Source organism: Gobio gobio, assembly GCF_949357685.1.
Source record: "Gobio gobio genome assembly, chromosome: 5".
NCBI lineage: Eukaryota > Metazoa > Chordata > Actinopteri > Cypriniformes > Gobionidae > Gobio > Gobio gobio.
This window is the reverse complement of record NC_137101.1, coordinates 64646138-64672079: the sequence shown is the minus strand read 5'-3', so window position 1 is coordinate 64672079 and position 25942 is coordinate 64646138. Positions and strand designations below refer to the sequence as shown.

Below are 25942 nucleotides of genomic sequence, written 5' to 3'. Positions count from 1 at the left end.
TCATTCTGATGTGTTTCTCTTCTGATCAGACTCACTTCGGCTGACTCCAGACCTGAATACAGCGCATAAACGCCTCCGTCTGTCTGAGAGGAACAGAGAGATTACTGGCACTGACACAGAGGAGTCGTATCCTGATCATCCTGACAGATTTGATTATTATCCTCAGGTGTTGTGTAGTGAGAGTGTGAGTGGACGCTCTTACTGGGAGATTGAGTGGAGTGGTGTTGTGTTAATATCAGTGTCATATAAGAGCATCAGCAGGAAGGGACAGGGACGTGAGTGTGTGTTTGGAGGTAATGATCAGTCCTGGAGTTTGTACTGCACTCCCGTCTTTTACTTATTCATACACAATAACACAGTGACTGAATTCACTGTAGAGCCCATAATCAGCACAAGAGATAATAGAGTAGGAATGTATGGTGATATCTATAGTCTAATAGGGTATGGTAATATCTATAGAACAGGAGTGTATGTGGATCCCAGTGCAGGAACTCTGTCCTTCTACAGCGTCTCTGGAGACACAATGAGCCTCATCCACACAGTCCAGACCACATTCACTCACACACTCTATCCTGGGTTTGTGGTTTGTCCTTTCTCTTCAGTGAAACTGAGTTGATGAATCAGGATAGACTGATGAGAGATTCTACCCATAATGCTTTGAGCTCATGATAAATCAGTGACAGTGAGACGTTATAAAGTCTCTTCATTACATTAATACTATAGCTGAACTTCTGTCACTGAAACAACACGTGTGTGTGTGTGTGTGTGTGTGTGTGTGTGTGTAATAAACCCTCATACAGACAACAAGATCAGTGTGTGTGTGTGTGTGTGTAATAAACGCTCATACAGACAACAAGAACAGTGTGTGTGTGTGTGTGTGTGTGTGTAATAAACGCTCATACAGACAACAAGATCAGTGTTTGTGTGTGTGTGTGTGTGTGTGTGTAATAAACCCTCATACAGACAACAATCTCAGTGTGTGTGTGTGTGTGTAATAAACCCTCATACAGACACCAAGATCTGCGTGTGTGTGTATGTGTGTGTGTGTGTAATAAACCCTCATACAGACACCAAGATCAGTGTGTGTGTGTGTGTGTGTGTGTGTGTGTAAAAAACCCTCATACAGACACCAAGATCAGTGTGTTTGTGTGTGTGTGTGTGTGTGTGTGTGTGTGTGTGTGTGTGTGTGTGTGTGTGTGTGTGTGTAAAAAACCCTCATACAGACACCAAGATCAGTGTGTGTGTGTGTGTGTGTGATAAACCCTCATACAGACACCAAGATCAGTGTGTGTGTGTGTGTGATAAACCCTCATACAGATACCAAGATCAGTGTGTGTGTGTGTGTGTGATAAACCCTCATACAGACACCAAGATCAGTGTGTGTGTGTGTGTGTGTGTGTGTGTGTGTGTGTGTGATAAACCCTCATACAGATACCAAGATCAGTGTGTGTGTGTGTGTGTGTGTGTGTGTGTGTGTGTGTGTGTGTGTGTGTGTGTGTGTGTGTGTTTATCACTTTGTGGGGACCGCAACCTGACAGCACACTCACGGTGTGGGGTCCCAAAAACTTTGTGGGGACATTTTGCTGGACCCCACAAGGTTCATCATTGAAATGAATAGAAAATGCTTTGCTGACATGTCTAGTGCAGAAATCTGAGTTTGGCCCACAAATGATGAAAAAAAAAAAAAGTGTTTAAGTGTGCAAAGATTTTGCTCAGCACTGCCCCTTAAGTCGCTTAATGGTACTGCACCCTCACACACTTATACACACTATAGGCCAATGAACGGCATGCTTGTTTGTCACGTGGGCCAGTACCATGACAACTAGGCAACACGGCATACAGTACATCTTTTGAAGTATCATGAAGTATCGTGAAGTGTCGTGATGACGACGTTGGATATTATAATGCTTCCAGGATAATTGGCGATCGGAAGGTTCAACGATGGACAAATGTTAACAAGGTAATAATCTCGTTTGGAACATTAAATATAAGGTAATTTACTGAATTATATGTTTGTGACACCTGTGTTATGAATAATGAAGAAAGCAATAACCTAGATCACGTTAAAAACATGTTCAGTAACTTCCGTATTTTATTATAGAAAGTAGTTAGGACTAGCTGCTAGTCAACAGTAGATGGACCAGCAGACAGGCTGCCATAATGACTTTACTAGCTCAGCTAGCGTTATTGTTATTATCTTAGTAACGTTAGCCACTAGCTAATAGCAGGGATGCAAACGTTGCGCTTTTCGGTGCCTCCCGCGTTTCACGTCACGTGACTTGCGTGAAGGCGCGCGTGCCTATTCCGGTTACAGCAGGAGGCACGGTAAAACTCTCTCCAACATGATATATTCACATTATAATGCTAAAAGGCTGTGGATTTTGTTGAATTGGCCAGAAATGGACAATTACAAGTTACGAATTCCCAAGAATCTCCGGTCACACGTTTTCTCAGAAATGATAAAGGTGTGTTGAAATTAATGAATACAAGTGAACTATGTATGGCTGATTTGCTAACAGAACGATGCAGGAGAGAACATGACAGACATCGTCGGAGAGAAGAAAAGAAAGACAAATGGACATTCAACACTATCACTCAAAGCAGGACGAGCTTCCAGACGGAAACAATTGACTAGATTAATTAGGCAGATGGAGAAAATGAACAAACGTATGATGGATGATATTAAACAGATTGTGTTTGATAGTGACTTTGAATGCTCACATTGTGAAATGGTTAAGTTACGAGAGAAGTTTGGATCTCTGGACACCCAGGACTATCCAAACTTTCCTCGTAAATAAAACATGTTATTATTATCTCTCTTTAGATCTTAGAAGTGGATATATTTTAATAAAGAAATTATTATATTTCTTTGAATTTTAGAAGTGTATTTTTGCTTAGAGGATGAGGTCAAATGCAGGGTAGTCTGTTTAACAGTTAAACTATTTGCAGACATGAGTGAGAGGGTTGGCTGGAGTTAAAGGTGTTAATCAGAGATAAGGCCATGACACGGGCAGATGTAAACCACACGAGGCTGCGGTTTCGAACAGCTACCCTTAAAACTCTGAAAGACCTCACGCCTATACTGTATGCATGTATTAAAATATAATCTAATTCTCGGACAAATATATCAAGTGTGTGCAAACTGTCCAGAGATCATGCTTACCATATTAGGAATTGCTTTGTGATTGTAACCGCCCCATGCAAACGGAGGATAAAGCAGGGGGCTGAGAGAAGATCGGGGCCGTACCCCGGGTGAAGATTTTTACGCTGTTATTTCTTTTTGTTGGAACTTTGTTGATCTTTTGAGTTTATTGTACTTTGTATTATTTTGAAACTTTCATTAAGTAAAAGGGGTAAACCAATGTGGTGAACCTTATTAATCTTTGACCTGACTCAGAGTATTCATTTTTCTATTTTCTAAGTATTTGTATATCTATCCATGATAAATCAATAGAATAAATATACATAGAAAAGAATATTAGTAACCTGTCTAGTGCAACGGAACCCGAGACTGAGTGAGCTCAGGACACCGCCGAGGACTCTTTGATACTGCTTCTGATACGCCCGGTAAACAGGTGAGATCGCCCTCTTATTAATACATGAGATAACGGGCTTATCGGGGGATAGAATATTAGGGAGTTACAGCGGTATAAAAATACAACAATTTGCATAAAATGACTTTATTTTGTTTGTTGCTGTTTTTACACGACTAGTTACAGAGTGTGCTTGTGCCACACACATCACAAGGACTATGAATCAGCATCAAACGCACAATAACTGTATTTAACATATATATAACATTTAAATGCATGTTATTAGTCTCGGCATTCGTTAGTGTTTTATCTTATTAGCCTTATCTAGTTAGTATTATTGTTTTATTAGTTGCAAGCTGGCATTATAACGGTAGCTTACTGTCTGCCTGCTAGTGTTATTAGCTCACTAACGTTATCTAGCTAGGGTCTAACATTTTTAACTATGGAGTTATTGAAAAATGATTGCTAATAAAAATCGTTATCAATTTACCATGATCAGGCATTGACATTAAATGTATTGTCTAAGTTACTTGTCCTTGATACCAGCAATACTACTCTCCCTGTGACATCCCAAAAACAGTATAAATGGTTAAACAGTAGGTCCATAAAAAATGCTGGTAATACTTTAGAATAATGGTCATTAGTTAACATTAGTTGATGTACTAACTAACCATGAGTAGTATATTTTTTACTGTATTTTTGTTCATCTTAGTTAATGTTAATGTAATGTTAGTTCACAATGCATTAACTAATGTTAACAAGATTTTAATAATGTATTAGTAAATGTTGAAATTAACATTAACAAAGAATAATAAATGCTTTATTAGTGCAGTTCATTATTAGTTCATGTAACTGATGTAGTTAACTAATGACCATTATTATAAAGTGTTAATAATGGTGCTTGTAATGCTTGTCATTTGTAATGGGTCTAAGGTCATTGGCCAGGGAATTAAGGCCATCTAGAAAAAAACAGCCAACTCACTTTCATGTCACAGCCTTTAAAAAACACACACACACACACACACACACACACACACACACACACACACACACACACACACACACACACACACACACACACACACACACACACACACACACACACACACACACATCCTTGTTATTGTTACTTTGTGAGACACCATGACTGGGACATCACTTGTGGGGTCCACCCTTTCTAGAAGAGGTACACTTCTTTAAAAAAATCAGGCAATATCAGAACACATTCATAAACACAAATCTCACTTGATAATCTGAAAATTAAGAACTTTTGCACAAATGGCAGTTTGAAATTGGCAGTTTCTCTTAAAAGCATCAATTAAATTCAGTGTGAAGTGAAATCACGTTTACAACATGGCACTTGACAAAATCTGCAAGTCACTAAAATTAATGTGCCAACATGTTTGACAAAATTTTCTAAAGTTTTATAAATCACCATACACTGTCAAAATCATTACCTTTTGTCACACTATACACCCTGGAAATTAAAATAAACCTACATTTTGCCAGCTGTTATTACATATTGAAATGTACACATCAAAATAAAATAGCATTTACAAAAAAATCTGAACAATTATTTCAATTGAATTAGTAAAATACTTGGTTTTGATAAGTGATCAGCCCCTTAGAGGCACCAGACACACGTTAGAAAAACATTTGGGTGATTTGAGTGGTCGTTCTGTGAGTCACATCAGATTAAATAGTTAAACTGCGCAAAAATCATATTTAACAAGTTTTTTTTTTGTCAACAGGTTTGAAGTAATTACCCTGGCAATTACCTGAAAGGTAAGCAGAGTTCAAGTAGTAGCCATTTGGTCTGACAGAGTTAATGCTGGACATGTGTTCCTAATATTATAATAAAATGTTCATAAATTTTGTTTTTTGGTGTATCGCATGTAATTGTGTTAACAATTCGTTATAGCCTAAATAGTGCAATTAAATTATATGGCACAGGAGAAAGCCACCATGAAGAGGGTGCGACGAAAGCCAGAAGCTGTAGCAATGCAACACATACGTAGTGCCACAGACAACTTCTTGGAGGCATGGCACATAAATCCAATAAAAGGCAAGTTTAACATTAAATGTTTTTCAAAATATTTTTTTTATCTCTACTTCTGGATTATATATGTAAAATTGTGTACAATTAATTTAGATTGCCTTTATTGTCGATAACAGTGGTTACTCAGTGCGCATACATCATCTTGCCACATCAGATGTGATATCTTCATGCATTTTATGTTGATAGGTCGTGGTGTGTTTGCCCTGTCCCCCTTTCATAAAGGGGATTTTGTTGTTGAGTATAGAGGAGAGATCATAGACACTGCTGAAGCTCAGGCTAGGAGGAAACGATATCATCCATCACAAGCAGTTTTTATGTTTGACCTTTTTTGGCATGGCAAACAATGGTGGTAAGAATCTAGTCAGCATTCAAACAGGTTACTTTTTCAATAGCATACATGCATTCTAGGGCTGCACGATTTGGGGAAAATATCGAATTGTGATTTATTCTGGTTAAAATTGCGATTTAAAATGTGATTATTTTATATGCAGTGCTGATTGACATTCTTTGAGAAGTCACATCAGCTCAACTGATGATATGAAGTGAGTTAAAACATTATTAAATGTTGTATTTTGCTGGAAAACAGGTTTATGAGCATTCACATTACTACTATTAGTATGTTTATAAGCTACTCAAATTTGCAGTCTTTCAGACAGAGCAGCATTTACTCCTGATCACTGACACACAGGAAATTTATTTAATTAAAATCACAGCCTTTGCGCTTTCAAAATCGCACATAACCCCAATCGCAATTGCAGTTCGATTGCGATTAATCTTGCAGCCCTAATGCATCCTTTAAACACAAGTTAGGCTTCATGCACATATGCACAGTTGTCACGTGCACAACAGATCTACCCAGGGAAACATTAGAGAAGAAGATATTTGTTTCTGTAATGTAGACGAGTTTGTAGATAGGTCCACCATCCGTATGGTGATGGATGTGGAATGGCACAGGTGGCACTCTAATGGGTATTAGAGTACTGAGCTGCTGCATTGTTTTCCTTTCTTATTTTTCTCTATTCAGTCAGTTACCTTTGAACATAACAGGTCCTTCTCCCTCTCGCTGGTCTCTGTGTTCCGGGACCTTTGAATTTATAAAATCACTGCTATCCATCCCACAAATTATTCAGGATTTGATTCAAGCACACATAAAAATCATGTGACCTTGATCTCAAGCTTATGTTGAGCTATAGAAAGGCCTTCTATATTTTAGGTCCTGTCAATTATTTGTATTTATTTATTTGTTTTTGGCTTCTTTTAGCATTGATGCTGCTGAGGAAAGTGGAGCTTTGGGGAGGCTGGTCAATGATGACCACCTTAATCCTAACTGCCGGGTGAAAAAACTCATTGCCGATGGAAAGCCACATCTTGTCCTGTTTGCGTTACAGAACATAAACAGGGGAGATGAAATTACATATGATTATGGGGGAAGTGATTGGCCTTGGAGGGTAAGGTATACTATATTACAACGTCTGGGTTAAAAATATGTTAAATATCATCTTATATCCAACCAAGATGGCGGCGCGAGTAGATCACGAGGCTCAGGTTCTCTCCAGATTCTGCAATTTTGCGGTATTTTTCTTGTTCATCTCGGGTCTGTTCGTACAGAACAGTTGTGGCTTTACAACGTACACCCGCTGTGAGCTTTTGGATATTGGTTTGCGAATTTCCGACAGTTTTATGGACAATCTTCGACTCCTTCCTGAGATCGCTAGGACGACCGAGGCGATGCGCTCTGCCCGGCCGGGCGGAAGTGCTAGAAGGCGGCGCTGTGATCGTAAACAAAGGCGGGGTAAGCGTGGAGGTCTAAGAGCTAAGCTAAGGCTAACTCCTTACCGGCTCTCTTTACCCAGCATTTTCCTTGCCAATGTACGATCGCTAGTGAACAAAATGGAGGAGATTCGACTCAGCATCACACACAGTAAGAAACTTTTGAACTGTAACGTCCTAATCTTCACGGAAACCTGGTTAAACAGCGGAATACCGGACACCGCTATTGAGCTAGCGGGACGCCACACACTCCGGGCGGATAGAACACTAGATGGCTCCGGTAAAACCAGAGGCGGTGGATTGTGCATTTACATTAACAAAGCTTGGTGCACAAACTCTGCTATTGCTGGGAGTCATTGTTCAGCTAACCTGGAGTTTCTCATGGTTAAATGTAGACCGTTTTATCTACCGCGGGAGTTCACTTCCACCATTATCACTGCAGCCTATATTCCCCCGGATGCTGATGCCAAGCTTGCTATGAAAGAACTTCACACAGCCATCAGTAAACAACAGACTGATCACCCGGAAGCTGCTTTTATTGTTGCAGGTGACTTTAATCACACAAACTTCAGTGAACACAAATCTTCAAAAGTCAGTGCTACCCAAGTTTCACCAGCATGTTTCCTGCCACACCAGAGGAAACAAAACCTTAGACCATGTTTACACAAACATTGCTGGAGCTTACGTTGCAACACCCCTCCCCCACCTGGGACAGTCAGACCACCTCTCTTTGTTCCTCAGCCCCAAATATTCACCCCTCATCAACCGTGTGTAGCCATCAGTAAAGACCATCAAGGTGTGGCCTGCGGGGGCAGATTCCACACTCCAGGAAAGGTTTCTAAACACAGACTGGAGCATGTTTGCTTCTCAAGCCACCAGTGGTGCTCACATGGACATTGACTCATACACTTCTTCTGTATTGGATCATATCAATACCACCATTGACAGTGTTACAACCCAGAAACAGATCACCACATACCCAAATCAGAAGCCTTGGATGAACAGGGAAGTTCGACTCCTGCTGAAGTCACGCAATACTGCCTTCAGATCAGGAGATGCACAAGCCTACAGTACATCCAGAGCAAACCTGAAGAGGGGGATCAAAAAGGCCAAGCACTGCTACAAGCTAAAGATAGAGGGACACTTTTCCAACTCTGACCCTCGACGCATGTGGCAGGGCATTCAGGCCATCAGTGACTACAAACCCCCCCACTCCACCCCCGCAGCCACTGATGTCAACTTCCTGAACGAGCTAAATTACTTTTATGCTCGTTTTGAAAGAGACAACAGAGAAACTGCCACCAAGCTCAAACCCTCAGTTGACCCACCAATCACACTCTCCACCACAGATGTCTGCAAGTCACTGAGCCGGATCAGCGCACACAAGGCTGCTGGACCAGACAACATCCCTGGACGTGTTCTCAGGGCATGTGCGGAGCAGCTCGCTGGGGTTTTTACGGACATTTTCAACCTGTCTCTTGCCCAAGCAGCTGTACCAACATGCTTCAAACGCACTTCCATTGTGCCAGTGCCGAAACACTCTAGCCCGAGGTGCCCTAATGACTACCGCCTTGTAGCACTCACACCCATCATTATGAAGTGCTTTGAGCGGCTGGTCCTAGAACACCTAAAAGTCTCTCTACCATCCACATTGGACTCACACCAGTTTGCCTACCGCAGCAATAGGAGCACAGAGGATGCCATTTCCATGGCACTGCACTCTGTGCTCACTCACCTGGACAATAAAAACACTTACGCACGCATGCTGTTTGTTGACTTCAGCTCAGCATTCAACACTGTCATCCCAACCAAGTTAATTGCCAAACTTGGAGACCTGGGCATCAACACTTCAATGTGTAACTGGATTTTGGACTTCCTTACTGACAGACCCCAGAATGTTCGATCAGGATCCACCTGCTCCACATCCATCACACTCAACACTGGCGTACCACAGGGCTGTGTGCTAAGTCCGTTTCTCTACTCCCTCTTTACCTCCGACTGCAAGCCTGTGTATGGATCTAATTCCATCGTCAAGTTTGCGGACGACACTACGGTGATTGGGCTCATCAGCAACAACGATGAGACTGCCTACAGGGAGGAGATCCAGCACCTGGCCACATGGTGCGCTGATAATAACCTGCTCCTCAACACCACCAAAACGAAGGAGCTCATCGTGGACTTCAGGAAGGAGTCAAGAGGCACACACGACACCATCCACATCAATGGAATGGCTGTTGAGCGTGTCTCCAGTTTCAAGTTTCAAGTCATCTCGGCGGACATGTCGTGGACGACCAACAACTCCAGCCTGGTCAAGAAGGCTCACCAGCGCCTCTTCTTCCTGAGGACACTGAGGAAGAATCAGCTCTCCTCGGCCATCCTGGTGAACTTCTACCGCTGTGCAATAGAAAGCATCCTGACCAACTGTGTCGCAGTATGGTATGGGAGCTGCTCTGTTGCGGAGCGCAAGGCACTGCAGCGGGTGGTGAAAACTGCCCAGCGCATCACAGGGACTCCACTGCCTGCCATCGAGCACATCCAGAGGAAACGCTGTCTGCATCGAGCTCGCAGCATCCTCAAGGACTCCTCTCACCCAGCCCACAGACTGTTTTCTCTCCTGCCCTCCGGCAGGCGTTTCAGGATCCACCGGACCAGGACCAGCAGACTAAAGAACAGTTTTTTCCCCAGAGCTGTCTCTTTACTGAACTCAAACCCCCGTTGATCCACTTCCCTCATAAACTGCTAACTCTCCTACCTCACATCTGCCTTCACTTTGTTATTTGCACTACCGACTGTTTATTACAGTAACAACTGTTTACTTATGCATTCTGCACTACCATCCCGTAACTGGATTATGCTCATTTGCACTGCCGACTGTATTTATAGTACCAATGTTTACATTTGCATTTTGCACCGTACTTCTAACTGTAATATGCAACCACTTTCCACTGCACTTTTACACTTTTTTTCGGATAGCTCTGTCTTAATTTATTGCACTACCTTAATCCACTACCATATTCCTCATCTTGCCTAACATATTATTGTATACCTCTAACTGTAAAAAATTCTGTTTAAAGTACTAGCCATCTGTATATTATATTCATAGTACATATTCACCTGTAAATTCTGTTTATAGTAATAGCCATCTGTATATTAATTCACTGTACATATTCACCTGTAAATTCAGTTCTGTTTATAGTAATAACGTCTCTCTATTTATACATATTTATATATATTCAGTATATTTCCGTGTCCTGCACTTATGCAACCATTGTATATCCTGCACTTGCTGCTATTGCACTTCTGGTTAGACCTAAACTGCATTTCGTTGCCTTGTACTTGTACTTGTGTAATGACAATAAAGTTGAATCTAATCTCATCTAATCTAATGTTACTTACAATTTTGTTGTCATCTTTTCCATTGTAATATTACAACAGGTACTAACTTTCCTAGCAGAGTTGGAAAACAATTGGTTGCTTGAGTAATGATTAAAGAATCGCCTGTAATCTATGTTTTAGGTTGATGGAAACAGCAACAAGGAACTGATGGAAAGTTCAGATGAGGTTTCTCCTTCAGTTCTGCAGGTGAGTCTTCTTGTTTGGTGAATATGCCAAAACACTTTCACCATTCAAGGTGGAAGCAGCAATCATATTCCAGGTCAATGTTGCTTATCTTTTCCAGTAGCACAAGTTTGCTTCAGTGTTTATGTAGTTTGAAACATACTTACTCTATAAGTACATGTTCATACACACTTACACTGTTCTACCCTTGTGGGGTCCAGATACCAATTCTAGAAATTCTGACTTCATATTCGTTTTGACATCGTAATAAGAAACATCCCTTTTAATCGGAGTCTCTTTTGGTAATGACAGATTTCATCCATCACTTGATCATATGTTAGTGTATAAGTACATGTTCATACACACTTACACTGGTCTACCCTTGTGGGGTCCAGATATCAATTCTAGAAATTCTGACTTCCTATTCGTTTTGACATCGTAATAAGAAACATCCCTTTTAATCGGAGTCTCTTTTGGTAATGACAGATTTCATCCATCACTTGATCATGTGTTAGTGTATAAGTACATGTTCATACACACTTAAACTGGTCCACCCTCGTGGGGTCCAGATATCAATATGGCTGATAAGTCTTCTAGGATATTCAGTCTTCTGTTTAAAATCAATGCATTGAATTTCATTCTTTGAGTAAACGCATCTGATTTTGGACTTGAATTGGTCGTGTTTATGTGTGTTACCGAGTACAAACATGTTCATGAGATGACTGTTTTAAGGTTTGAATTCACAATTATTAAATGTAATTTATGTAACAGGATGATGGTGGGCGTTCTGCCAATGTGTCCTTTCAAAAGAGCAACAAGGAACTGATGGAAAGTTCAGATGAGGTTTCTCCTTCAATTCTGCAGGTGATTTTGAGTACTTGAGCTACTCACTTATTTTAATTACTGGCTCAAATTTGGTGTTTTCACTGCAGGACTATGACCTAACTTCAAATCCTATGAATTTCATTGCTGATTGACAGCATGGGGAGTTTTCTATTAAGACAGTTATGGTGATTTATATTATTTTTGTGTGTGTGTGTTTTTTTATAATAAATAGGGATGCACGATATATCAGCCACCATATCTGTATCAGCTGATATATGTACATTTTTAATGTTGCCGTTATCGGTCCAATAAAATTTTTTGTCCGATATATTAAAGCCGATAAATAATGCATTTCCTTTAGATGCGCAGTGTTCATCATGATGGTTATGAGTTGCTTGAAATATGATTGAAATCACTTTAAAAAAGGAAAATAAAGTTCAGTGTGACATGTCTGTCATATCAGCTGCATAAAATCATGAGAACATTATTATAATTGTGTGTTTGGGACATGGATTTTAATGGTGACTTTTGTTTTTGTCATCAGGCTCTTAAAAATTATATCAAAATTTTGGATTTAGATTTATCGGTTAATATATCGGTTATCTGTTTTCAAATATAAAGAATTATCGGTTATCGGCATCGGCCAAAATGTTCATATCGGTGCATCCCTAATAATAAATTATAATTCTGTAATGTCAGTTTTTCAATCATAATCACATCTTTATTTTTGAGCATTAGAATAATCATTAATGTGTAGATTTATAACATTTTACAAGTTCTCTTTTTCGTAAAACACTTGTTGTAATTCTATATTTATACAGGTTACAAAGAAACCAATGCATTCCTTAGTTCAGTACACAGACTCTGAAGTCAGCTCTGGACCAGATTTTTCTTCTCCACAACCTGATACTGTTTCAGGTTTACCATCTATAATGTATGATACCATCTTAGACACTTCACCACTCCATGACACCCTGAAGGACCTACCTGAGAGGTAAGACTTGAACCACTGGAGAGCAGTTCCTGAGATGCCCATCTTCATGAGAGTTGACAGGAGGATCTGGTGGTTAACTGTGTCAAAAGCAGCAGACAAATCCAGTAAGATAAGTACTGTGGATTTGGAAGCCGCTCTTGCCTGTCTGAGTGCCTCCGTAACCGAGAGCAGGGCAGTCTCAGTTGAGTGGCCGCTTTTGAAGCCGGATTGGTTGATGTCCAGGAGGTTGTTGTGTTCATGAAACGTAGACAGCTGGTTAAACCATGGTAGTGTTGTTCGCACGACAAGCCTGTCGTCTGCGCTTTGTTGTAGGAGTTCCCATACTCACTTGGTTTTTTGTGCAGTATTTTGTTTTGCTGCCATCAGCCTCCTTTGAAACGAACTTTTTCGTTGTCCGGTGAAAAACATCCACATGCGGAGAATCAAGAACAGCATTCCTTCGATAGGCTCCATTGCTCCTGTTTCAGACGTTTGTTTTTGTGTCGCATTTTCAATGATGTCGTGACTAGAGTCAGCACAACTACAATGTAATCCCACACACTTGAAGCGCTACTACTGCAGTGGAAAAGCAAACCGAGCCGTGCCGAGTCGACGCAAACTGTACCACTCAGTGGAATATGATCCACATGATTTGTATTGCATTCAAGACAGTTATATCAAAAGCGAACAAGTCTTACTCTAAAATTTTAGCAATTTTTATGTACAAAATTATTAGGAAATGTAGACTTGCAAGAACTAAGAACTAAACTCAGAGGCGAGAATGTGCAGGATAATATAAGGTATTCTTACAGAATTATATTTTTATTCTGTGACTTTGTTGTAAACAACAGGCTTCAGCCATGAAAATGGAAAACAATTCTAACCAATAATATTTCAATATCAGTGTAGTTATCTGTGTAGCTATAATTAACCTACTCCTGTTGTATTGGAAAAACCTAGTTGTGTAACTTATTTGTTATTATGTTTTCATAGGTTAATCAGAAAATTTCTGTTGGATCTGAAAAAATAAGTGAATCAAGCCAGGACAGTGGAGAAGAATATGTTCCATCCACAAGTGGGGATAGTACGGATAGTAACATGAGCCAAAAACTACCATTAAAACGTCAAGCTGATGCAGTAGAAGGTTGTTTACTTCCATGCAAGCGCAATTTCAAGACACCTTTTGCTAATTTCCAGGACAATGACACAACTGCTGCTATAACACAAAGCCAACATGTTCCTGACAGCACCACATCAGGTAAAACAACAGCTGGCGATGTATCAGTACGTGTTCCTGCTGTGGTCAGAAAGAGTAATGGATCTCGAATGTACAACAAGCGACAGTACTGCCTGTATTGTGGATCAGCGGTCCAGAAAATATCTAGACACTTGGAGCGTGCTCACTTAAAAGAGATTGAGGTTTCAAGAGCATTGAGTTTTCCAAAGGGATCCCATCAAAGGAAATTGCAGCTTGAATTTCTGAGAAACAAAGGGAACTTTGCACATAATGCTGAAGTTCTAAAAACAGGGTCTGGAATTCTTGTTCCCTGCAAACAACCAAAAGAAAAGTGTTAGAGTCAAGACTTCATTCATTGCGTGTACTGCCAAGGGTTGTTTATGAAGAGAGTGCTTTGGAGACACATCCAGAGCTGTAAATTCAAGCCTAGCAGTGTTAAATCTAAACCTGGTTAAATCTAAACCTAGCGTTCAAAAACTAGAGTCCAGTCCCTCTGTGCGTTTGCTGAACCGACACCCTCTGGGGTTAGTAAAAATGTTTGGAAGCTGGTGAGCAACATGACACAAGATGATATCTCTTTCGAAGTAAAAAATGATCACTGCATCATGGAGTTTGGAAAACATCTATATAACAGACTTGGAGCTGATGTCAGCAAGCATGAATACATTCGTCAAAAGTTGAGGGAGCTTGGTCGGTTGCGTTTACATGGTAGAGAGGTCACACCACTGCAAACCATCAAAGATTATGTCACACCAGAAAGCTTTATGCTAGCAGTTACTGCAGTAAGACACACAGCAGGTTTCAATGAGGAAACTAGCAAATACAAAACTGCAACACTTGCTCTAAAGCTTGGACATGGACTGAAAAATGTGTCGATGCTCCTTGAAACCGATGCAATGATGAAAGGGGATAATGATGGTGCAACAGCGGCTCGCTGCTTTCATCAAGTGTATGATGCCAGGTGGAACGAGCTTATATCAGCCAAAGCCTTACAGGGCCTCACTGAGTCCAATTGGAATTCCCCACAGCTGTTACCTTTTACAGAAGATGTAAAAACTCTGCATTGCTACCTGGATGATAAGCAGCGCCAGTTCTACAGTGACTTGATCAGAGTGCTCATCTTGCAACTGGGCTAACTTGACAAAAGTGACTCTGGCACAAGTCATTTTATTCAACAGGCGTAGAGAAGGGGAAGTCTCCAAAATGTTAGTTTCAACATTCATCCTAAGAGACAAATCAGATCCTCATGAAGATGTCAATGTAGCTAGAGAAAAGTCTCTGCAAGCATTGTGTGAGACTTGAAATAAGAGGTAAGAGAGGGCGGAAGGTGCCTGTGCTCTTAACCCCTGTGATGGTGGATTCCCTTAATTTGCTTGTGGAGAAGAGAAAATAATGTGGAGTGGCTGATACCAACTCATACATGTTTGCAAGGCCATATGCAGTGTCCCACTACAGAGGGTCAGATTGCATTTGTTACTTTGTGAAAGCTTGTGGAGCCAAGAACCCTCTCTCACTCACCTCTACAAAGCTCAGGAAGCATGTTGCTACACTCTCAAAAGTACTCAATCTCAATGACACAGAGCTTGACCAACTGGCAGATTTCCTTGGCCATGACATCCGAGTCCATCGCCAGTTCTATCGCTTACCTGAGGGCACTCTCCAGCTTGCGAAGATCAGCAAGATTCTCATGGCCCTTGAGCAGGGGCGTTTATCAGAGTTTAAAGGAAAGAGCCTAGATGATATCAACATCGCCCCAAATGGTACCAGTGCCTTTTCATTAGACAAATATAAGAGAATGCGGTAACACTTTACTTGAAGGGGTGTGCATAAGACACCTTCATAATCATGACATGACACGTCATGAATATGAAAGAGTTTGTATGCATGTTTATGACAACTGTCATTAAGTGTCATGCGCTCAATTATGTCCTTTTTAATGCAAAGATGACATTATTTGAGATGTCTTTTTTATGACAACTTGACATAAACCAATATATCATAACCTGTCATAAATCTTTTTTTCAGTGGTACAAGTTGAATTTGTCATTAAAAATGTAATTAAATGTTAATACTCTGTCAAATTATTTTATAACAGCGTTATGAATATTTTTCAGTTCATAATGTTTTTACAAATACGTTTCTTAAACAGTTAATTACAGCATCCCACACATTTATATTTTCTTGAAATGCTTTTTTACATCATGGATAAGTCTAGCTAAGACACATCATAATGGCGTACACCTAACCTGTGCTGCCACTCTATCATTCTGAGCTGAGTTTTCATTGTTTTAAAATAATTTGACAGAGTATTGACACTTAATGACATTTTAATGACAAATTCAACTTGTAGCACTGTAGTTTAGGTCAAGGAAAATATTCATGACACTGTTATAAAATAATTTGACAGAGTATTAACTCTTAATTTGGATAATATTTTAATACTTAAGTTTGATAATTAATCTGCTATGTCATGTTTATGACAGGTTATGTTGTCTTGGTAATGTCAAGTGGTCATGACAAAGACACTGACAGGTTATGATGTATTTGTTTACGTCAAGTTGTCATCTCAAATAATGTCATTTTTGCATTAAAAAGGACATAATTGAGAGAATGACACTTAATGACAGTTGTCATGAACATGCATAAAAACTCCTTCATATTCATGACATGTGTCATGTCATGATTATAAAGGTGTCATGTCAGCCTTATGCACACCCCTTCAAGTAAAGTGTTACCGAAAATACAGATATTGTTTTTCCAATACCAGGGCCGGCGTTTGCTATAGGCGAGCTAGGCGGTTGCCTAGGGCGACAAATGTGTTGGGGGCGCAGGCGCCAGGCGTCCTCTAGTGGCGCCCTTAAACTTACTTCCCATTAAGTATAGAATTAAAACAAGCGAAATAAAACATACTGTTTATTAAACATGATCATCCTTGGGTGCCCCCTCAGCCACACGTTTAATTACTTAACCTGATTATTAGATTGAATTGATGGTGAGTATTGTCGAGCACAGGCGTTCAGGCGTTAGGTCAGGCAAGTGTTGATCACTGGCGCGTTCTTCAAAAATGAAGTGGTCTAAACCCTCGAGTGCACAGGGATGGAAAAAGAGAAAGGCAGACGATCAAAAGAAAGCCCAGTATAGAGGTAAGTCTTCTCATCTGAGCCATAAAGGTGTCAAACGAAATAAATTTACTTCGTATTATCGATATTATCAACTTATATTGGACGGCATTGGACGTTTCATTGCTGTCACTAAGCTATCACTAGCTAGCTAGTTATCTACATATTACTACGCATTTCACTGACAATAAGGAAATCCAGACGAGACAAATTTTAATGCTGCGTCAATTTTGAAGGTGAATATAAATGCCAGAAACAACTGTTCATCTTTTATTATTTAAGATAGGGATAGAGCTACAATAACTTATATATTTTAATTTTGTAGTGGTAAGTACAGTGTATCCATAATAGCACTTTTGTTTGTAGAGGGTATAGTTAATCCAGTTTATGGGTCATAATTTGCTTAAGTGTCTTTACAGGTGCTTAAGAGAGTTTTTACACAGTTTATGGAGTTAATATTTGGTAAATATCCTTGAACATTCTTTCTAGCATTTGTGTATGACCAATTTATTGCAGTTTATCCTTCAAGTCTTAATTTTCTTGATTAAGTGTTGGAGTGACTATAAAAGCATTTTTGTTTGTTCATCCATAGTTTGAGTCATAATTTGTTAAATATCCTCCAACGTTCTTTGTAGCATTTTTGTATGTGCAATTTATTAGAGTGTATCATTTAAGTCATAATTAGCTTTTTAAGTCTTGGAGTAACTAGCATTTTTGTTTGTATAGTTTTTATAAATACTTAACCCATTTGTGCCCAATTTTTTCTGAATGACATGTTCTGCATTTATTTTCCCCAGGTTTTTGTATTTTTTCTTGAAAATCGTATTTGAATCTGTGGCAACTATAGTTGCTGGTGGGCAAATGTGTTGTATGCACCCCTTCAATGTCAAATATGAATAAGAGGAGAACATTTGGCATCCAACTCAAAATAACTGCTCGGGTTATGTATATAACCCTTGTTCCCTGAGAAGGGGAACGAGCACTGCATCGAGACGACACTTTGGGGATGCTCCCTTAGCATCAGCGAATCTGAAACCAGAATGCCAACTAGGCCAATCCGATTGGCTTGCGTGATGACGTAATCGTGACGGCATACACGGAAGTATAAAAGGGGAGCTGGAACGTAATGTCGGCAGTTATTGCTCTGAAGCATGCGCTCCAGGCTCGCCGAGGTGTGGCGTCGGGATGCACTGCTTGTTCCCCTTCTCAGGGAACAAGGGTTACATACATAACCCGAGCAGTTCCCTTTCGAGGGAACTCGCACTGCATCGAGACGACACTTTGGGGAACGAATCCCAACTAGGCCACACCAAAGGGTAGCGCCTGCCCTAGTGTGAAGCCGGAGACCGGGCACAGCTAGGACTGGAGCACCCTAGCACCAGGCGTCGCAGAGAGATCCAGGCTATAAAACCTGATAAAGGTGTGTGGGGTAGCCCACCCGGCCGCCTCGCAGATATTCTGCAAGGGGACCCCAGAAAGAAGGGCCACCGAAGAGGCCATGCCTCTGGTGGAATGAGCCCTCACGGCCACAGGTGAAGGCAAACTGCGCAACTGATAGGCCATGGTAATTGCCTGGACAATCCAGTTACTGATTGTCTGAGTAGACGCAGGCAATCCCTTCTTAGGTGAGCCAAAACACACCAAAAGTTGTTGTGATCTCCTCCACTGTGCAGACTTCGCCAAATAAACTCTGAGAGCCCTGACCGGGCAGAGTAGGTGAAGCCTCCCCTCTTCCGCCGTCACGTGAGGCGGAGGATGGAATGCCTGCAGAACCAATGAACTGACCACCCTTGATGGCATCTTAGGCACGTAGCCCGGCCTAGGGTGTAAGATGGCCTTTACTCCTCCCGGGGCAAACTCCAGGCAGGTTGGCGTTACCGCCAAAGCCTGGAGATCTCCAACTCTCCTGAGAGAGGTAATGGCAAGGAGAAAAGCCACCTTAAGGGTCAGGTTCTTGGGTTCGGCTGACTTCAATGGCTCGAAGGGGGCCTCAGCCAAGCCTTCGAGAACCACTGCCAGGTCCCAGGTTGGAACTCTGGAATGAGCCGCAGGCCTCATCCTCCGAGCCCCACGGAGGAATTGTACAACCAGCTGGTGCCTACCCAGAGGCCCATCACCCAAAGGAGTGTGGAAAGCCGCAATGGCAGCCACGTACACCTTGAGTGTGGACGGGGTAAGCCCTGCAGAGAAGCGATCTTGGAGGAACTCCAGCACTGAAGCCACTGGGCAGTTAACTGGGTCCACCTCACGCTCTCTACACCAAGTGGAAAATACATTCCACTTGAGGCTGTACAGTCTCCTCGTAGACGGAGCCCTGGAACTGAGTAAGGTCTCTATCACCTCTGCCGATAGGCCAGCCTCTAGGTACCTGGCCCCCTCAGGGGCCAGACCCACAGGTTCCAAATCTCCGGGCGGGGGTAAAATATCGTACCCGCCGCCTGAGATAGGAGATCCCTCCTCAGAGGAATCTCCCACGGCTGACCTGCTAGCAGAGCTATGATATCCGAGAACCAAACTCGAGTCGGCCAACGGGGTGCTACTAGAAGTAGTCTGACCCCCTGTTGACGGACCCTGTCCAGGACTCCCGGGAGCAGAGCAATCGGGGGAAATGCGTACAGATGCAGCCTCGGCCACGTCTGAACCATGGCATCCCAGCGGGGCTGGATGCGTGAGGGAAAACCACAGTGGACAGTGGGCCGTCTCTCGAGACGCAAACCAATCAACTTCCACTGGGCCGAACCTCTTGCATATGGCCTCCACCACCTCTGGGTGGAGTCGCCACTCCTCGGGCCTCAGCCCCTGCCTCGACAGGACGTCTGCTCCCTGATTTTGGACCCCCGGGACATACATTGCCCTGATGGACAACAGTTTCCCTTGGGACCACAGGAGGATTTGACGTGCCAGCCTGCAAAGAGGGCGCGACCTCAAACCCCCCTGGCGGTTGATGTACGCTACGGCAGACATATTGTCTGTCCGTACCAGGACATGTTGGCCGCGGAGGTCCGGGAAAAAGCTCCTGAGAGCTTTGTAGACCGCCATCATCTCCAGGCAATTTATGTGCCAGGAGGAATGACGGCCCTCCCACGGGCCCCTCGCAAAGCGGCCGTCCATGACCGCGCCCCAACCAGTGAGGGAAGCGTCTGTTGGAACGGATTTCCGGCAACAGGACGCTCCCAACACTGGCCCCTGGGACAGAAACCAAGGTTTCTTCCATATGACTAGGGAACGAAGGCATCTGCGCGTTACCCTGATCATACGGAAAGGATTCCCTCTGGGGGAAAACCCCTTGGTTTTCAGCCACCACTGGAGGGGTCTCATGTTCAGCAGGCCAGAAGGTATTACGCTGGACGCTGCTGCCATGTGCCCCAGCACCCTCTGAAAGTGCCTCACAGTGATGTTGTGGCCTAACCTTATTCCTGAGACCATCGCCAGTATGGTCTCGACTCGCGCGGGAGACAATTGTGCCTGCATCGTCGTCGAATCCCATACGACCCCGAGGAACGTTGTCCTCTGGGACGGCGTCAACACGCTCTTTTTCGTGTTGAGTCTCAGCCCCAAGCACCTTATGTGGGCCAGAACGACATCTCGATGCCGGACCGCCATATCGTACGACTGGGCCAGTATTAGCCAGTCGTCGATATAATTCAGCACACGGATGCCCTGAAGTCTCATTGGAGCCAGAGCTGCATCCATGCACTTCGTGAACGTGTGTGGGGAGAGGGCTAGGCCGAAGGGAAGCACTCGATATTGGTACGCTTCGCCCCCGAAAGCGAACCTCAGAGACTTCCTCTGACATGGGAGGATGGAGATATGGAAGTATGCGTCCTTCAGATCTATCGTGACGAACCAGTCCTCGGAATGGATCTGACTCACGATCATGGGAATGGTGAGCATTTTGAATCTGAAGCTCCTCAGAGACAGATTCAAAAACCTCAGATCTATAATTGGACGCAACCCTCCATCCTTTTTGGGAACTATAAAGTACCGGCTGTAGAACCCGGACTCCAATCTCGCCTAGGGCAACCAAAGAGCTAGAGCCGGCCCTGTCCAGTACACTCCGATTAGTGCTGTGATGGTTTTGTTACCTGCCTTCTTTTTATTTTAGAGACAATTCTGTGTGACAAAGAAATCCAAGAGGCCAGGCTGGAGGAGAACATGCCAGGTATCCATTTCAATACTTGCTGTACTTGTAGATTCATGCTCTTTTAACAGAATTTGAGTTATCAAAAAGGAATGTTCTCTTTCTTTACTTAGCCAAATCCTAACTCCTTCATGTTTCCACCTAGAATGGGGTGTAAACCTTGAGTTAATATAAAGTAGCAGCTTCTGAATTCCTTTCCAACATCATAAATTAGGCCGGGTTTATCTATATCATGATGGTCAGAGTGTGAAGGAACTTTGGTTGAGATTCACAGGCCTTACATGACCAAAAGCTGACAAATATGTTTTAGAGTGTAGGGCTGCCAAGATTTTTTGCAGATTGGTTTTTGTAAACAGAAATTAATCTAACCTCTGAACCAACTGACTAGTCAAAATTGAAAAGTTTCAAGTTTTACTGTCAAATGTACAGAAGACTGCAGGTGTTCTTGCATGTAGAGTGAAAATATTGTTCCTGGCTCCAACTCCAACAATGCCGTAGTAATAATAAATGACAAAAAATAAAATGTAATGATAGGGCTGGGCGATGAATAGATTTTATCGATTAACTCGAATATGTAGTTTATGTCGATTAGTTTGAATGAAAAATCGGTTTTCTCTTTAACATCCGCCGACGCGCCCCTCTGGCCTCCCGTTAGTCCGTAGTTCCGAATGGGCTCAGCCGCCCCCGTGCGTTTGCCAGAGATGCACAAACAACAAAGACAGTATCATCTTACAACATAGTGTCATTTGTAATTGGTTCGGGTTTTTTGCCTCACTTTTTTTTTTTCCAGTGAGGAAGCGTTTAAATTCACCACAGAATTACTAACATCACTACTGTGAGATCTAGTGGAAGGTTTTGTTTTTTTTAGGTCATATTGCCCAGCCCTATGTAAGGATATGCAAAAGAAAATGGGCACCATCTATCAGTTACCATATTATAAGAAGGTGGCCAGAGAATTAAGCAAAATATATATATATATAAATAAAAGTATGTACATGTAAACAGTAGATAGTAGCCACAGTACTGTATACTACTTGTGGATTCAGTAGTGTCATCATTATCTAAAGTGACGCAGTAAAATAATGTACAGTGCCTATAGTAAATCATCATGCCCCTTTGAAATAGTTAGTTTTTGTCTTGCAGCCTGAAATCAAAACCCTTAAACATGTCTTTGTTTTGTTCCAACTTTATTTACACATTCTGCCTTACAACATTCAAAAAATATAAAAAGGTAGTAACTGACCAAGTTAAAGGGTTAGTCTAAAGTCTAAAGGGGTTTAACCCAGGGGTGTCCAAACCCTTCCATGGAGGGGCTAGTGTATGCTGGTAGTGTATTCCCTTCAATTAGAGCATAATTAGGACCTAGACTGCCAGGTGAGGGGAGATCCTAACCAATTAGTGAGCTACTCCATTAGCCTTGTACGAGGTAAAAGCGAAGACCTGCATACACTAGGCCCTCCATGGAAGGGTTTGGACACCCCTGATTTAACCAAACCCGGTATTTCACTAATTAAATTGTAATAATTATTCTGAAATTTTCTAAATGTTATTTTTGCTTTGATGTCAAGGGTTATAATATGTACATACATGTATATATATTTATTTATTTATTTTTCTAATTTCCAGGCTGTAATGTGACAAAAGATAAGGATTTCAACAGAGTATGATGATTTTTCTATAGGCACTAGGCTATATACTTATGAAGACTCTACTAAATACAATAGGCTCACATGCAATGTTTGTTCTTTTTTACTTAAACAGATTGTGTGGTGAGGTCATCCTTGTGCAATGTGACATCTCAAAATGAAAGTCAGCATCCAAGGAACGATGATTGTGTTGAGGACACAGCCGAGTCACCATGTGCTTCAGGCAGTCAGATGCGAAATGACACCAAGAAAAACACTCAAGCTAGCCAATTATCATCTCCAAAAAATGGTGAGTGGCTTGTGTGAATGATCTGATTAACTGAAACACAGTGGTTCTCTAACAGTGTTTGTAGTGAAGAACTCAGTTTAATTTAAAGGAACTGTTTTGGCAGGTGATTTATTTATGGGTTAGGTTATTGGGTTGTGAGTAGGGATGGGGCCGATCCGGTATCGGGACTGATAACAGCGTAATTCACATATCGGATTTTCCCGATCCAACCTGCAGAGATATCCGACACCCATGAGCCATGTCTGTGCTTTAACGTTGTCTGCTGAAATGACTCCAAAAGGGATTCGCGCCGGCTTGTCTGCTAGCTGGCTGCAAACTATGGAATGGATTTCCTGAACGGAGATGTGGCTCAATGAGACAGAGTTATGAGACACACCCCCGCTCAGGAAATCCATTCTGCAGTTTGCAGCCAGATGCAGGACAGATTTGAGCAGCATTGTGACTAGCCAACATGTCCACCATGTGGAAATGCTACACACTGGAAACACAGCAGAGCAAGACAATGTTTGCAAAGCCGTAATTCGTGTCGTACAACACAACGAATGTAGCGGCCCTTTGGCGTCGAAGAATGAGGCAGAGAGTTTCTGACGGGTGCTCTTGTTTTATTTTTACTCAGATGCAATAAACTTCATGGCTGAAGTGTTCATGGTCTCAATTCTTTGTTGCAAATTCTCTCTCTTTGCACCATAACAATAGCATCACAGCACATGGCACCGTAAAACTACAAGAAAACAAAATAACAAAAGAAACAAACATATTTAAAGTAAAAATTCATAAACAAACTTAACCAACATTCACTACACATTTAACATTGTTCAAATTAATCAAATCTTACCAAAGAAATACATGAAACAAACTTAACATACCTCGCTCTGCTTGCCAAAGGGACACAAAAGTTTGAACTATTTTTCCCGAGTTGATGTTAGCTCGAGAACAAACGTGCACTGCCATTGCTTAGTTTCCTGTTTACTTATACACGTTAGTGCTCCCTCTAGTGGTAGCGCAAAGCGAAGCAAATTAAAGGGGAAGGCCATTACAACGAACGCAATCAAACATTTAAAAAAGCAGACAAGTTCCGACAAAACTAGGGTGAAAATGTCAAAAGTATTCAGATTCATTACTCAGGTAGAAGTATAGATATTAGGGTTTAAAAAGACTTCTGTAGAAGTTGAAGTATCAACTCAAGCTTTTTACTCAAGTAAAAGTGTAAAAGTACTGGTTTCAAAACTACTTAAAGGGATAGTATCGGTATCGGCTGATATCCAAATTCAGGTTTCGGGATTGGATCGGAAGTGAAAAATTGTGGATCGGTGCATCCCTAGTTGTGAGAATGCTAGCAAAACTTTATAAAATTGTCCTGCTTTCAAGTTCAGTAATTTCTTTCTCATTTAGGTCGCAAACCAGTCAAGAAAAAGAATTGGCAGAAGGTGGAGGTTGATGCAGTTGAAAAACACATGATGCACTTCATTGAATCCTGTCGTGTTCCAGGAAAGGCTGCCTGCGATTTGTGCCTCAAATCTGAGCCGGAAGCACTAAAACAGAGGGACTAGCTGGCTATTTAAATTTTACATCAAAAACCGGATATCTGCCCTGCAAAGAAAAATTTGAGCTATGCTCCTGAGTTGCAAGTATAAAGTACACCCAAAGTATGAAGTTGTAAATGGCTTAATGTAAAATGGTCAGATTTTAAGGAATTTAAAATGTTTTCCCTTAGGGAATGCTTTCAACATCTGGGCAAAATGTTGGTTATGAAATCAGCCTTTTTAGTTCTAAAGGTAAAGGATTCAGAGAGAGAGTTTTATATTATGTAGTTTTACTGTTATGTTCCTTCCTCTTCTCTCTCTTTTTCGTAAAACTGAAACATGAAAAGATTACAAATGTATTGTTACAAAATGTTCTTAAAATAAACACTAATGAATTTCCATTGTTTACAAATATTCTCTGAACACGTATACCAAAAGGCTGCAAACAGCTCTGCATTATTTACTATCCCTCATGTTGTTCCAAACCTGTATGAGTTTCTTTGTTCTGCTGAACACAAAAGATGATATTTAGAAGAATGTTTGTAACAAAGCAGATAGAGCAACTATTGACTACCATAGTAGTAGTAGGGAAAATACTATGGTAGTCAATGGTTGCTCTATCTGCTTTCTTCAGAGTATTCTTCAGTGCATTCTTCACTCTATCTTCTTTTGTGTTCAGTAGAACAAAGAAACTCATACAGGTTTGGAACAACTTGAGGGTGAGTAAATGATGACAGAATGTTCATTTTTGGGTGAACTATCCCCTTAACAAATTGCCATCCCTGTAGAATAGTTCATTTTTAAACTCAAACTTATGAATTGCAAATATATATATATGCACATTATACAAATACTGAAAAAAGGTAACAAACTTACAGGCAATTACGGAAATTGTGGTTTAGTGGTTGGTAAAAGACAAACCAATCAAAAGGGATTGTTCCACAAACAGCAGGCAGAATGAAGACCCTGTGTAAAACAGTTGTCAACTGACTTGTTTTTTTACTGTGAAGTAAAGGATATAGATTTGTATTAAACTGAAAGACAATGTGCAAAGGGCCCCACAAGTACTGAATAGTAAAGGCATGGCCTAACGTGTAGGTGGACCCACAAGGAAGGTAAACCAGTTTGGGACCCCACATGTGACAGCCCAGTCAGGTCTCGTGCAAAAGTTCTTAATTTTCAGATTATCAAGTGAGATTTGTGTTTATGAATGTGTTCTGATATTGCCTGATTTTTTTAAAGAAGTGTACCTCTTCTAGAAAGGGTGGA

At 41.5% G+C, this 25942-nt stretch overlaps 2 protein-coding genes across 20 annotated transcripts in view; both read left to right on the top strand.

The window, feature by feature from the left end:
* Positions 1-1072, top strand: part of LOC307126830 (neoverrucotoxin subunit beta-like) — a 57241-nt gene extending 56169 nt beyond the window's left edge. For 11 of the 19 annotated variants that reach the window (XM_079817568.1, XM_079817566.1, XM_079817584.1 and 8 more), the window contains one exon: positions 30-1072. In XM_079817568.1, coding sequence (XP_079673694.1) covers positions 30-616 — 587 coding nt within the window. In that variant the 3' untranslated portion in view covers positions 617-1072. The remainder of the gene's footprint in view (positions 1-29) is intronic. The other 8 variants (XM_079817573.1, XM_079817570.1, XM_079817571.1 and 5 more) reach the window with 2 other exon arrangements.
* A 2126-nt stretch (positions 1073-3198) lies between these two features.
* LOC307126829 (uncharacterized protein) lies at positions 3199-25072 on the top strand. Its single transcript, XM_079817565.1, has 10 exons — positions 3199-3575; positions 5285-5318; positions 5487-5598; positions 10879-10944; positions 11692-11784; positions 12567-12739; positions 13712-15715; positions 21180-21236; positions 22977-23150; positions 24543-25072. The coding sequence occupies exons 7-10, from the start codon at positions 15376-15378 to the stop codon at positions 24698-24700; spliced, it is 729 nt and encodes a 242-aa protein (XP_079673691.1). The 5' UTR covers positions 3199-3575; positions 5285-5318; positions 5487-5598; positions 10879-10944; positions 11692-11784; positions 12567-12739; positions 13712-15375; the 3' UTR covers positions 24701-25072.
* The last annotated feature ends 870 nt before the right edge of the window (positions 25073-25942 follow it).

Coding starts and splice junctions, on each gene's coding strand:
- LOC307126829 (XM_079817565.1), top strand. CDS start 15,376: ATGTTTGCAAGGCCATATGCAGTGTCCCACTACAGAGGGTCAGATTGC. Junction 15,716..21,179: donor TATCAACATCGCCCCAAATG/GTACCAGTGCCT, acceptor TTTTTATTTTAG/AGACAATTCTGTGTGACAAA. Junction 23,151..24,542: donor ATTATCATCTCCAAAAAATG/GTGAGTGGCTTG, acceptor TTTCTCATTTAG/GTCGCAAACCAGTCAAGAAA.